Raw genomic sequence first — 12,538 nt, forward strand, 5'->3', positions numbered from 1 at the left:
ATGAACGTATGAAATATGATTCAGCATTGCCAAACTGTGTCCTGGAGTGTAGCGCAGCACAAAGCAAGCTCGGAGCTTGCATTTGTAGAGTGGTCTGTGGAAGCATAAGCATCTTCTGGGATAAAAAAACTACAGGGAAAAGCTGTTCAGGGTTTGCTTAGGGTCTCTGGTACATGTGCCTATCAAAATAAACAAAAGGAAAAAAGAAACCAATCAACCAAACCCACACAACTTACCTGTAGAACTCTTCACTTGTGTACCTGTGTTCATTTTCTGAATTTTTATCTGCTCATCTCACCTTTGTCTGATCCAAGCAGCAGAGTTGAGTAGAGCACTGTTAGCATTTGGGAGAATGCTGGTGCAGAATTTCTGGATTGCCTGCATGCTCCTAGGCATGAGGAAAGTGTGCAAGTTTTTTTCCCCATCCCCATTTAGAAATAAGCAGTTTCACTTAGTGTTTCAAGTATTTTTATTCTGTTCAGTCCCTGGGCACTCATGCTGTGGTCTGAAACGTGAAGAAGTGTCTTAAGCTGTTATCTGAAAACTGCCAGTGTGGAGACAGCAAGGTAGAGTCCAGAGCTAGGGAACTGAGAAATCCTTTGACCTTCTCAGTGGACTCTTCCTGGCTGGTAATCTACTCTGGAGGCAAATTCATTAAAATCAAGGCAAATTCATTAAATATCTTTTTTGCCTGCTTGCTGTGTTCTAGCCTGTGAAAGAAAAGTTTATATACACTGAAATCCTACATGAAAGAAGTGGCAGGCAGACTACAGTTTAGCTGATGAGGGAGCTACAGAAAAACCTACCACAGTGAAGCTTCCTTGGGGTGCCTGCTCATCGTCCTTAGTTGCCCAGTACATGAACTACATTTCTGGGTTAGATGTGCTCATATAATGGCTGGATTCTTGTGTGTGAGCTGCTGCTCTGTGTTGCCTGTCTTTGAAGACCTCATTACAATTCCATCAGCCAGGAATGTTAGCTGCCAACTGTACTCGATAGCTGCTCACAAATTGGGCAATGTCCGAGCAAAACTTTATTATGGGTGGGTTGATTGACATATATCAGACTCTTAACCTGACCTGTTCTCTGTAACTGGCAAGTATAGATTGTAAATCTTCTGGTACTTGCCTATTCTCTGTGGCTTCTGCAAGGTGGCATTGGGAGTCTTGTGCTGGCTTCTGGTAGTGCAGAGACTCAAATGCTTAGCTAGATGTTAGTGAGGGGGGAAGGGAGAGGATTAAATTAAGATCAGGAGTTTTGTGCCTTGCAAAGGTTTAGGTGTTCCTGAGTTAAAATATCTGCTGTTGTGTTTGAGTTGAGTTTTCTCAACTGTGAGAAAAGAGCCTGAGTGCTGAGTGGAACTGGACAAAACTGTGCTGTTCTCAATAGCACTGTGTGCTTGAGACTCAAAAACTGTGCACATTTACTCTTCAGCGACTGAAAAGTTGTGCAGCCACTGAAATGCAGTGGTGTTGCTTTGTGGATGATCTTGAAACACAGCAGAGTAGCATTGTGTTTTAATATTTTGTGTAGTGTTGTCAGCTGGCTCTGAGGAAAATGTAATAACAGTGTGGAAGTCTGCTAAGACATGTTAAAAAAAAAAAGGCATTCCTCCTTGGTTTTACGTAAGTTTTTCCTTTTGTTTTGTAGACTTCTCCTTGCTGGATAGGTGGAAACACTGAGCCATTGACCGGGTTTACATGGAGAGGTGGATGTGAACGGGAAACAACTGGCATTCAGATTTGGAGTGAAGTGTTTGTAATTGATAAACCTAATGGAACAAAGGTGAGCGCTTGGCTTCCCTTCATTTACTCAAGATCTCTCTTGGAGGTGGTGTGGGTTTTTTGATTTGGTTTGGTTTTGTGGTGGTGGGGTTTTTAGTTGAATTTTTTTTTTTTTAAACAAAACAGAGAGGCTGTGGATGCCCCATCCTGGGAGGTGTTCCTGTTCAAGTTCAGTGGGGATCTGAGCAACCTGGTCTAGTGGAAAGTGTCCCTGACTATGGGAACAAGATGATCTTCAGAGGTCCCTTTCAGCCTAATCAGTTTTTATGACTCTGAAACTTAAATAGGTGTATGTAAGGACTTCTGCCTCTGTGTACACCTTTAATGTCATGGGTTTCATGGTGGCACTTGGAACATCAGTTGCTTTCCTTTGCACTGAGTAGCTGTGTAACATATGTGGAAGCTGTGTATCAGTGTAGGGATGGAGATTGATTCTTACAAACCAGCAGAAAAATTCAACAATAGTCTCATTTTGAGAGTACTTTGTTTTGGCAAAGTCTACCCTGTCCAGGCTGATGGGTGGGTTATCCTGGGAATGTTGTAAAACTGTAATGGCTATAAATACCACCTACAGACAAATGCTGGGGTGAAAAGCTCTGTAACAAACACTGTTCTTTGAAGGGTGAGAATATGTTCTAGCTTCTAGCTGTGTTCTAGTGAAATGTAGTGCATGGCTGTAAGTACTTTAGTGTGTGGAAGCTGGTCCTTCCATACAATTTTGACAGGTAGTGTATAAAAAAGGACTAACTTGATTCTTTTTTAACTCTTAAGTCAGTTTAACTACAAAGTGTTAATGTCATTAATAAATATTTGCTCCACAATACTGGTGGTGATCTTGAACTGTTCATGTTCTGAACCATCAGTTCTAGTAAATTTCATATCCTTTGCATTTGCAAAGGAAACATCTGAAGCCTAGTCCATGGGACATGGATCTTAAAAATAGTTGGCTTAGTGGTGTGCAGGAAGTTTTAACAAATTTCACGGCTAACCAAACATTTCTTTGGTTAAAAACCAGTTATGTTGTGTGGATCTGTTTGTGCTTTGGGAACAAATTACTCACTTGTTGTTCTTTATCATTGGGAAAGAGAAGGGAATTGTAGTAGACCCCAAAGATGGGAGTTGGACTGATAAACTTTTTTTCATTTATATCACTTCCTTCCTTGTCATTCCAGCAGACGGTCAGTATCAGTTATCTGGTTTTCTGCTGAAAATAATTATTTTAAGATGCATTTATATATAAGTAACCATCTTCCTCTTAGCTCTAATGAGCTATGCTAGATCTGCAGCTGAGAATTCCAGTGAAGGAGAGCTGTCAGTTGCTCTGCACTGCACTCCCACCGTGCCAAGGAGGGCTATTTCTGTGGGAGAAGGTAGCTAGGCAAGGCCAGGGACTTCAGGCTGATGCCAAGGCCCTCTGGCTGCTGCTTACTCAGCTGTGGGTGTGTGTAGTCACGTGTGCAGGGAGCTGGCTGAGGTTTAATCAGTAGGCATAGGGGCAGAGACTTGCTCTGCTTGAAATAGAACTTAGCCCAGTGGCCTGGAGTAGGAAAATGTCCATGATCTGGTTAACTGCTGCTGTTCTTTCAAACTCCCCAGGTTGCTGTACTACTCATGGATACCCAAGGTGCCTTTGATAGCCAATCCACTATCAAAGACTGTGCGACAGTTTTTGCCCTGAGCACCATGACGAGCTCTGTCCAGGTGAGAATATCCATACTGGCAAATAATGGCAGAACTCTCTATCCTGAACATGCAAAGAATATCTCTCGAGCCACACTTGGAAAGTTCACACGCATATTTTCCTCCAACTCTGATTTAAAATTCCATACTTTGTCTTCTTTTTGGTGTAAGACATAAACTACCCAAGTTGTTGGTGGAATCGAGGTTATGCAAGGCCAGGCTGAGTTAAATTGCTGACAGAACTGGGAAATCCCCTTCCCCCTCTCCCTCCCCAAGATGTCAAAGTAGCAACTGCTTCATTACAGATGTGTTGCAGAATCTTTTTTTAAGGCTTTAGATACAGTTTGGGGTAACATTACCCTGTGATCAGCCAAACTTAAAATTGCTGCTTCTGTTTAAGTGTCAGTTGAACTCCTGACAATTGTGCTACACTTAAAACTACTTCTAAGCTTGTGCCTTAAAAGTGCCAAAAGCGAACAGGTTTTTGAGGGGTGACAAGTGACTTTCTTCAGACATGCTACAACATAAAAGGAGCAGGAGTATGTGGAACACTACTTCTGTCCTGTGGAGTTTGCTCTGGTGGATTGTTTTTGAATAAGGAGGTGACTTTTGTTTGAGATGTGTTCTGTGACACCTTTGTACTTGCTCACGTTTGGGTTGTTGTACTTTTTCTGGAGGGAGCAAAAATACTCAATGTGTGAAAGAGGCTATACGAATGTAAGACAGTGGCTTCATGTTCCACTGTAATTCTCTGACTGTCTCTTGCAGGTATACAACTTGTCTCAGAATATTCAGGAAGATGACCTTCAACATTTGCAGGTGGGAATATGGTGAATTTATGTTAAGCTGCTTCTGAACTGAAAGTCTTGACAATGTTCTGGAAGTTACTACTCATGTAACTGACTTGAGAACTGTTTGCTAATTCATGTAAAACACTGAATTTGACCCGATACTAAGACTGGTAGTGTCTGTAAGAGCTGTTTGCATCAACTCTGTGATGCCTCTGCTGTGCCGATGTAGAGGTAAAATAGTACAGGCTTCTAATCTGGCTGATTCTTTTAAAGTCTGTTCTCTGTATTGCAAGTTCTGAAATTCCCAAAAAAATGAGAAAAGAAAATTATGGAAATACTTAATAGTGAAATTCCAATGTTTCCCATTTTTCCTAAAATAGGAAAATTGATGTTATTTCATAACCAGTTTGTAAGGAAGTGTTGGAGCTTGGGTCAGGCCAGGAGTCTGATGCCCAGAAGCCGTCTCTGTTTTTTCAGCTGAGAATTTTCTGCAGAGTTTTATTTCTGCTTAGAAATAAAAGCAGGAAAATGTTGTCTTCTCTTCACCATGGGGTTTTTATCCTCTAATGGAACATTGTGGTCAAAGACCACTGAATTCTGGCTTCATGTGAATGGTGCAAGAACCTTATCTCCTTAACTTAAAACCTGTAGCTTTAGAGAATAGCTTGTGTATTGCCCAATGCCAAGGCCATGAGCTTAAAACTGTTCTGTGTGTCTTCGGTGCTGCAACAGACTGTCTGCCAGTGCTGGAAGTAGAAGAGCACTAACTAAACAGTCTTGTGAAGCTGTTCTCAGTTAACAGGGCTGTATCACTGGGCCAACACCCCCCACACCCTAAAAAACACAGCCAAGCACCAAAACCAAAAAAATCCATAAGTAGTTATTTGAAAGCCAGGCTTCCCTTGAGACTTTGGTCCTTTAACAGCCTCAGTGTCATCTGAATAAAATAATCTGTTCCTGTTATCCTGGAGGGTGACATTTGAGGGAAGGAAGGGAAGAGAAGGATGATAAATACAAGCACTTGGGTAGGGGACACCAATGCATTTAAAGAAGGAATCATGGTCTGAGGGAAGGAAATTCTGAATTTCTGTTTTAACAGGAATTTATGTAATTGTGAAATTCTGTTAGTCTCTGACTGCCTTTTGCATTTAGTGAATGAGGTGAAGAGTTTAGGTCAAAGAAGCCAGACTCGTGGGTGCTTGGCCACTTCACAGCTGCTTTTGCTCAGGATGACAAGGGCTTGGGATTTAAATTGTGTTAAATTAGTCTTGTAAGTTCTCAGGTGCTCTTGTGATCAGCACAGGAACTGTCCTTTGAGCCATAATTTATCTGAGATGCTCCAGGAGTTAGTTTAATGCAGAGTAATGATTGCCTGGTACTGGAGAATTCTGGTGTGCTTCCATCATCTCTATCTCTAAGATCTGTAAGGAGGCTGGCATGGATTGATCCCTGCCAGTGTTGGCCTCTGCCGAAACAGCCAGCACAGTCCATAATTCTTGTTCTTGTGGGTGGTTTGGCCTGCTCAGGCCAGCGAGAAATGCTGCTGCTGGTGTTAAAGATGGTGAAAGCAATAAGAGGAAGACAGCTGATACCTGCCTTTATACTGGAGGGAGAGAACAATTATTAGTTAAGGTCACAGGCTGAAGCAGAGATCTGAGAAGCTGCTGAACTTGGCTTGTATTTAAATGTCTGATATATTGGCTAGAGCCAAGTTCCCTGGGATTTCCAGGAATAAACCTTTTGTGGGAAGTAAGGGGCAAATGTTAGACAGGCTTACCTCCTTAGCCTAGGAAGCAAGTATTGGAAGCTGGCTTGGTGAGAGATGCAGCCAGCTTTTCTCTGAGAATAGCCCACAAGCCACCCACTTAGAGCTGCAGTGTGTTGACAGTTCAGGAATGGCACTGTGAAGCCAGTGGGAATCATGTCTCCTACCTGAATCTTACTGAGGCTTACTTAAACCTCATTATCGAGGTTTATTTGTCATTCTCAGCCTATAGTAAGATAAAAGATTGAATGCTTTTATTTTTTAGTGACATAATAGAATGTTTTACAGTAGAAAAATGTGTTTTCTATGTGGCACACCCTTACACTGTTCTTTCTCTCAGTTGTTTACAGAATATGGAAGACTAGCTATGGAAGAAATTTACCAAAAGCCGTTTCAGGTAACTATGTGTTAAATGGATTTAAGCAGTTGAATGTGTAGAAAATGAGCTCAGGATAATTTCTGAAGATAAACTAGTTGGGCTGAAGGTAACCAGTTCTTGGCAAGACTAATTTTCTTTCACTATTGCCACATGGCTTTGCAAAAATCCAATGGAAAAATGCTGAAGAGGACCACATTTTGGGCAAGTATAGCTTTCTGCTTGAGTTAAAAGGCATAAAAGGAATCAAAATGTGAAATGATGATGTGCAGGTGCTAAGGAGAAAAATTTTGTGCTGCCTTCTTATTTATTACTCTGAGATATAGCTGGTCTTTGCTGGTGGTAGATGGTTCTGAGAAAAAGTCCTGTTTAGTGGTGGGTTTTTTGTTTGTTTGGTTTTTTAAACAACCAAACACTTGCACCACAGAACTACAAGGCTGCTTCATTTAGAGCAACCAAATATACCAAAAAACTTACATAGTATCCTTACTTGTAATCTGTAATATATTAGTTTTAGAGCAGCCAAATACTTAAAATAATCACACATGTGATAGAGTTTTTGACCTTAGGAATGATGCAAACTTTTCAATGCTGCTGTTCTTCCTGTTGCAGACATTAATGTTCTTAATTAGAGATTGGAGTTATCCTTATGAACATGCATATGGCTTGGAAGGAGGAAGAAAGTTCCTAGAGAAAAGATTGCAGGTAAGTTATCTCCAGTAGTCCTATTCTGGTCTTGCTGTCAAGGCAATGATGCAGCATGAGCTGGCTCCTTGTGCTAATAAAATACATTTGTGGTGTTTCCACTCATATGCAAAGTTGACATTATTAGGCTCAGGAATAAAAGCTTAAACACTCTTCTGTGCTCTTACTGCTTTTAAGATGATGGTTAATCTTGATTGCAGTGCTGCAAAACTGGTAGCAGTTCATACTGCCTCTTTTTTTCCTTCAGGTAAAGCAAAACCAACATGAAGAGCTACAGAATGTAAGGAAGCATATTCACTCCTGTTTCAGTAATCTTGGGTGTTTCCTGTTGCCCCACCCTGGTCTTAAAGTTGCAACAAATCCAAATTTTGATGGGCGATTGAATGGTAGGAAGCTTTTCATTTTGTGTTTCTTAATTCAGATCACTGAAATTGTTTTCTTTTATGATGGAAGTTAAGCACTGTAATGGTTAGCTATTGAAATGCCTGACTGGAAAATACAAGGCTAAAAGGTGAAACTGCAGAATTTAGAAATGTGCATTGTGTGCTCTTCTTAGTGGTTTAAAGGCAGAGGAATTAAGTAGGCAGAGGGAATGGGTGTCTTTGTGTCTAGCTGTTCATTGCAATCTGATAACTTGAGACATGCTTAAAGGTCATTAAATAGAGATTCCAAAGATAACTAAGGTCTCCAGAGGGCAGAATCTGCAAGATTAAAGACTTTACTTTCTTGAAAGGCTTTTCTCTAAAAACTTGCTGAACCACAGGTCAGCTCTAAAATGGCTGAAATAAAACCCGTAGGGTTCTGCTGCAGCTGAATGAGAGGCAGTCAGGATTCCTCCAATGGATGCCTGTCCCCCAGCAGAGGGAATGCATCAGAATGGCAGAGGCTATAAAAGTGAGTTGCAGTGGTGGGATGCCAACTCCTGCTGTGCTGAGGGTACAGACCTGTGGGGTCATTGTGCACTGGTGTAATTGGGGAAATGCACTTTAAATACTCAAAGGACAATGGAACCTTGTTCTCCCTCTGAAGTTAAGATTGGTAGATTAAGAGTAGGTAGAACTTACTAAAGCTATATTATGTATGTAAGCTTTTAAATACCTTAAAAATGCAGTTCAGAGTTGTGATGCTGTGGATTTAGAAGGATCATGGGCTGTCAGTGGTCCTTTAGGAGATACAAGATTGAAAACTAACCACTTTTTTCTCCTGGAATTGATTGAATTTTACTAGATATAGATGAGGATTTTAAGAATGAACTGCGGAATTTGGTGCCGTTACTGCTTGCCCCTGAAAACTTGGTAGAAAAAGAGATTAGTGGATCCAAGGTGACCTGTAGAGATCTTGTAGAATACTTCAAGGTAAGCAAACTCATACTAATTATTTCTGTTAATAGCTTAAAAGACAGTATTCTAATTTTAGGCCATGTTGTTCCCAGAGAAGATAAGATATCTAGGCTGACACTCAGTGATCAGCTCACTTTTATTTTCATTTCATTACTCTGACTTTCCAGAACTGGCACACTACTTCCTAGCAGTACAGCTCTTAGCAAGCTACTGTTAGCAAAATTTGTGGGTTGGTTTTTATTTTCCTCTCTGTGAATTGGCTGAAATAGCTCAAGCTTTATTAGATTTTTTTTTTTCCTACTTTGAAATCCCAGTTGGGTTTTTTTTTGTTTTGGTTTGGTTACTTTTAATTAAAGTAGGTCTCATGTAGTTTTTACAGGTAGAAAACCAGCTCTTAAACTGCTAGGTATGCAATGAAAATTTCAGATATTCCCCTCTAGATTTTTAACATGCAAGGAAGGTGCTTGCTAAACGCTTGCATGTGTAGCACCACTATGCTCTGAAGTATTTGTGTGATACTCACAGCTGTTAGTCTTGAGCTTTTTTGGTATCATGGTGAGACCAGCAGAAATGTGATAACATAATCTCTCCATCAGCAGGGATTGGTCTGGTGTGTATAGACCTTTTTTTTTTTTCTTTTTTTTTTTGTATTGGAATGACTTAGACAGTTGGCTTGGTAAGAATGATGCCACTGTCTCCTAAAGAGAGGAATTTTGTTTTGCTACTTTTAGGGTAGAAAAGTTAGGCTGATGTTGAGAAACAAACTGTGCAATGAAGGAATCTGCGACCAGAACTCATTTAACTTCACTTGTAAAAGGAAGTAACTTTTTTAAAGGGAAGACATGATATGGGATGCAGAAGTGATGGCTGTTCTGACAAGCATAAAATCAGCACTGGAGCTCAGAGGTTCAGTCTCTGTTTACATGGTTGCATGCTGCTTTTTGCTCCAGTTTTTCTCTAGTAGGACCCACTCAGGTCCAGTGCAGGGAGTGCATGTTCAGCAGCAGTTTAGAAAGGAAAAGGACTGCATCCTAAAAACCAAGTGTAAAACCTCTATTGGAAAGCTGATTCCCATCCTGTATCCAGTCGGGGAGCAGTCCTGTGGGGTGCTGCAGAAATGCTATGCTTATGTAACTAAAGAGGACTGCTCCCTTGGGACTGTGCATCTGAAGCAGAGATTGTGAGGCCTGAGCTGGAAACTGTAGGGCTCTTACTTGGAGGAAATAGCTACAGAAGCAAGGAGGGTGTCAAGGGAACTGAGTCCTGTATAACTCTGTATGTTTTTGTAGGTTGCTCTGCAACCTAGAGCATTGAGTACATGGGGACCCTGATAACCTTGTTCTCTCCTCCCTTAGAGCAAAAAATCCTCAGGCCCAAGGCTTGTAGACAAGGCAGGGAGGAAGGCAGTGGCAGTGTGGAGAGAGTGGATAGACCCCCTCAAGGGGCTGAGAGTGGCCTTGCTGGTGTAACGTGCACAGCTTGTCCAAAGCACTGGAATGGCTGCTGCTGCCTGCTCTGCCCCACTTACCTGTCCCCAGGAGCTGTGCCATGGGCCAGCTTGTGGGCTGGAGAAGAAATGAAGTGTGTGTTCTCTTCCAGACCTCTGGAACCCTGGGGAAAGAAAGGACACCTGAGGATAAGTGGGGTGGGGCACAGAGGGATAGGATGCCTGCTTAGCTTCTGCAAGTGTTTTGCCTGCTCAGCTCTGTCTGCATTAAGTGCCTTGATCTGGTTTTTTTCCTCCTACACTTCAGTAGATCAGGTCATGTGAAGAAATATAAGTATTGGTTCTCCCAGTGCTGGGGTAAGTTTGGGCAAACCTCTTGCCAGAAAGGCTGGGATAGTCATCTCCACTCCTTTGTTATGGATGAAGATTCTCTCTTTAGCAAAGACCTCATGTATTTGAGGGAGCAGAAGCCTGCTGTCAAACCTGTCACTTCTTGAGACAGAAGTGTCTCCTCAGGGTGCTCTGCTGCCCTGCTGGGCCCCAGTCCTGGGCACAGGAAAGTGAAGGGGAAAAAATGCCAAACTTGTAAGAAGAAATTTTCATGATTTAATATTTAGCACTATTATAAGAAATATTCTGAACTCTATCTTTGTATTATCCCTTATTTCTTATTCTCCTTAAACATAAATGTTTAGAAAAATAAACCTTTTTTTTCCCCCCCCCCTCACATTTAGGCTTACATTAAAATCTATCAAGGAGAGGAGCTACCTCATCCGAAATCTATGCTGCAGGTATTTTATTTTTCTTTCAAATAGTCTGATTAGATGATGTGTACTTTGTAAGTTTTTTGCAATTGAAGAATCATGACTTGCTGTGGGCCTGAAGCTCCCCCCCCCCCCCCCCAGCTGTAGTTCTTGAAGGATCTGTGTACTTTGAAAGCCATCTGAACTGTGATGGTTGGGTACTTTTCCCTCAGTCTCATCAACCAAATAAAATGAAATCAACCAAATGGAGCAGGGGTCTATCTGGTTGGTTGGGTTTTTTAGCTGCTTTACTCTCTAAGCATGGGTTTCCTCTAACTTGCTGTTTGGGAGATCCAGAAAATGACATCTTGCAGCTTTAACTACAATAGTTGTCCCTGACATGACACAGGTAGAAAATAAGTGTTAAGTTCTTAACAAAATTGACAATTACGATTGATGCCAAAACTGTACAACTATAATGCAGAAATAATACCAGCTTCCTCCTTTCCTCTTAGGTAGTGGGAGTAGTCCAGTACCAGGATTAATATGTAATAGTTTAGTGACCCTTATGTGCTTATTAACAGTAGAGCATTCAGAAGAGATTGCTCATGATGAAAAGCCTGTACAAGCAAGCTGAGGTTGGTTTGCAGCTGTGCTAGAAAGCTGAAGAAGGGCAGCAATATGTTTTAATGTGTACTGCTAAACTTCACTTATTTTTGTGTGGCCTTTTCCTGGCCATCTGGAGGTTTTGGGGGTATGCTGGGAGTGTAATGCTGTGTGTAAGCTGGAAGTGCTGTGATGACAGAGGATGCTCTGTGTTTTCTAGGCAACAGCTGAGGCGAACAATCTTGCTGCTGTGGCAGGAGCAAAGGACTTGTACAGCAAAGGCATGGAGCAGGTATGATGGCACAACCTTTCCTAAACACCTGCATGCAAATACAGGCCTTGAGCTTCCATGTTGTACTCTGTGTGTGAGCACTTCAGTGGGGGGAAGTAGCTCAGGGCCAGGACTTGTGTGTGTTCTGCACTCTACTCTGAGCTGAGGTGTCTGATGTTGGGGAGATATGAAAAAGGTTGTGTTTGCAGGATACACTACCTGTTAGTTCCCTCCATAGCTCTTGACAGGCCTCTCAGAATCCTGTGACATGAAATGCACAAGCAGATGAGCAGACATTTATTGTGCCAGGGTTGCATAGTGGTGAAATTCTAGGTTTGTAGTCTCATGCTTCTGAATTGTGGCCATTCACTGGCTGTAAAATGCAAGGATTCTGATACTTAAAGAAACCCCTTGAAATACAAGAATTACTTTGAAAAACCTGTGTATGTAATTTCCTTCTTGCTTCTTCTTTTGAAGATGGTGATTTTATATCATTCTAAGCTGAGTGCTGGATGGATTTCATACTTCATTGTAGTGGTATGCAAGGTTTTATCATAGGAAATTCTGAAAACCATTACCTGTCTCATAAAGCTTAACAGGACTATGCTTATTGTGAAACTGTACAACCAGAAAGACCAGTAGGTGTGAGAACATGCTACAAATGTAGCTCCCCATTAATTAGGCTAATTGTGGTCTTAATTGCTGAAGTAGCTTTCTGTTTTGAAATTAGAGTAAGATCTAATGCTAGTGGCAGACAAGCCAGTTCCATTTGTTAGCAGGCTGTTTGGAGAATGTTCTGCTGGTTTAAAGGAACTCCTCTGTTTCCATTTTGGAAAATATCTTGAAATAGTAAATATGTTGTTTATAATACATGTCAAGTCTGCCTTCCAAACTTGAATCTTCAGTGGTTGTTGAGATACTGTAGTTGTAAGGTTTCTAACTTGGAGCAGGGAATAAACAGAAACAGATGTTCTTTTAAACAGACTTTGTTTCCATAGTAATGTTCCCCAGTACTGTATATTTTTATATC

At 41.3% G+C, this 12,538-nt stretch overlaps 1 protein-coding gene across 5 annotated transcripts in view; it reads left to right on the plus strand.

Annotated features, from left to right (window-relative positions):
- The window catches only part of ATL2 (atlastin GTPase 2), a 41,300-nt gene that overhangs the window by 23,648 nt on the left and 5,114 nt on the right, over positions 1-12,538 (plus strand). For all 5 annotated transcript variants that reach the window (XR_007202293.1, XM_048297326.1, XM_048297327.1 and 2 more), the window contains exons 3-11: positions 1,651-1,785; positions 3,381-3,485; positions 4,233-4,283; positions 6,361-6,417; positions 7,009-7,101; positions 7,349-7,487; positions 8,329-8,456; positions 10,623-10,679; positions 11,458-11,529. Coding sequence is in view for 4 of the 5 variants with exons in the window: in XM_048297326.1 (XP_048153283.1) it covers positions 1,651-1,785; positions 3,381-3,485; positions 4,233-4,283; positions 6,361-6,417; positions 7,009-7,101; positions 7,349-7,487; positions 8,329-8,456; positions 10,623-10,679; positions 11,458-11,529 (837 nt within the window). In the remaining variant the exon portion in view is untranslated. The remainder of the gene's footprint in view (positions 1-1,650; positions 1,786-3,380; positions 3,486-4,232; positions 4,284-6,360; positions 6,418-7,008; positions 7,102-7,348; positions 7,488-8,328; positions 8,457-10,622; positions 10,680-11,457; positions 11,530-12,538) is intronic.

This window comes from Corvus hawaiiensis, chromosome 3 (genome assembly GCF_020740725.1).
Source record: "Corvus hawaiiensis isolate bCorHaw1 chromosome 3, bCorHaw1.pri.cur, whole genome shotgun sequence".
Classification (NCBI taxonomy): domain Eukaryota; kingdom Metazoa; phylum Chordata; class Aves; order Passeriformes; family Corvidae; genus Corvus; species Corvus hawaiiensis.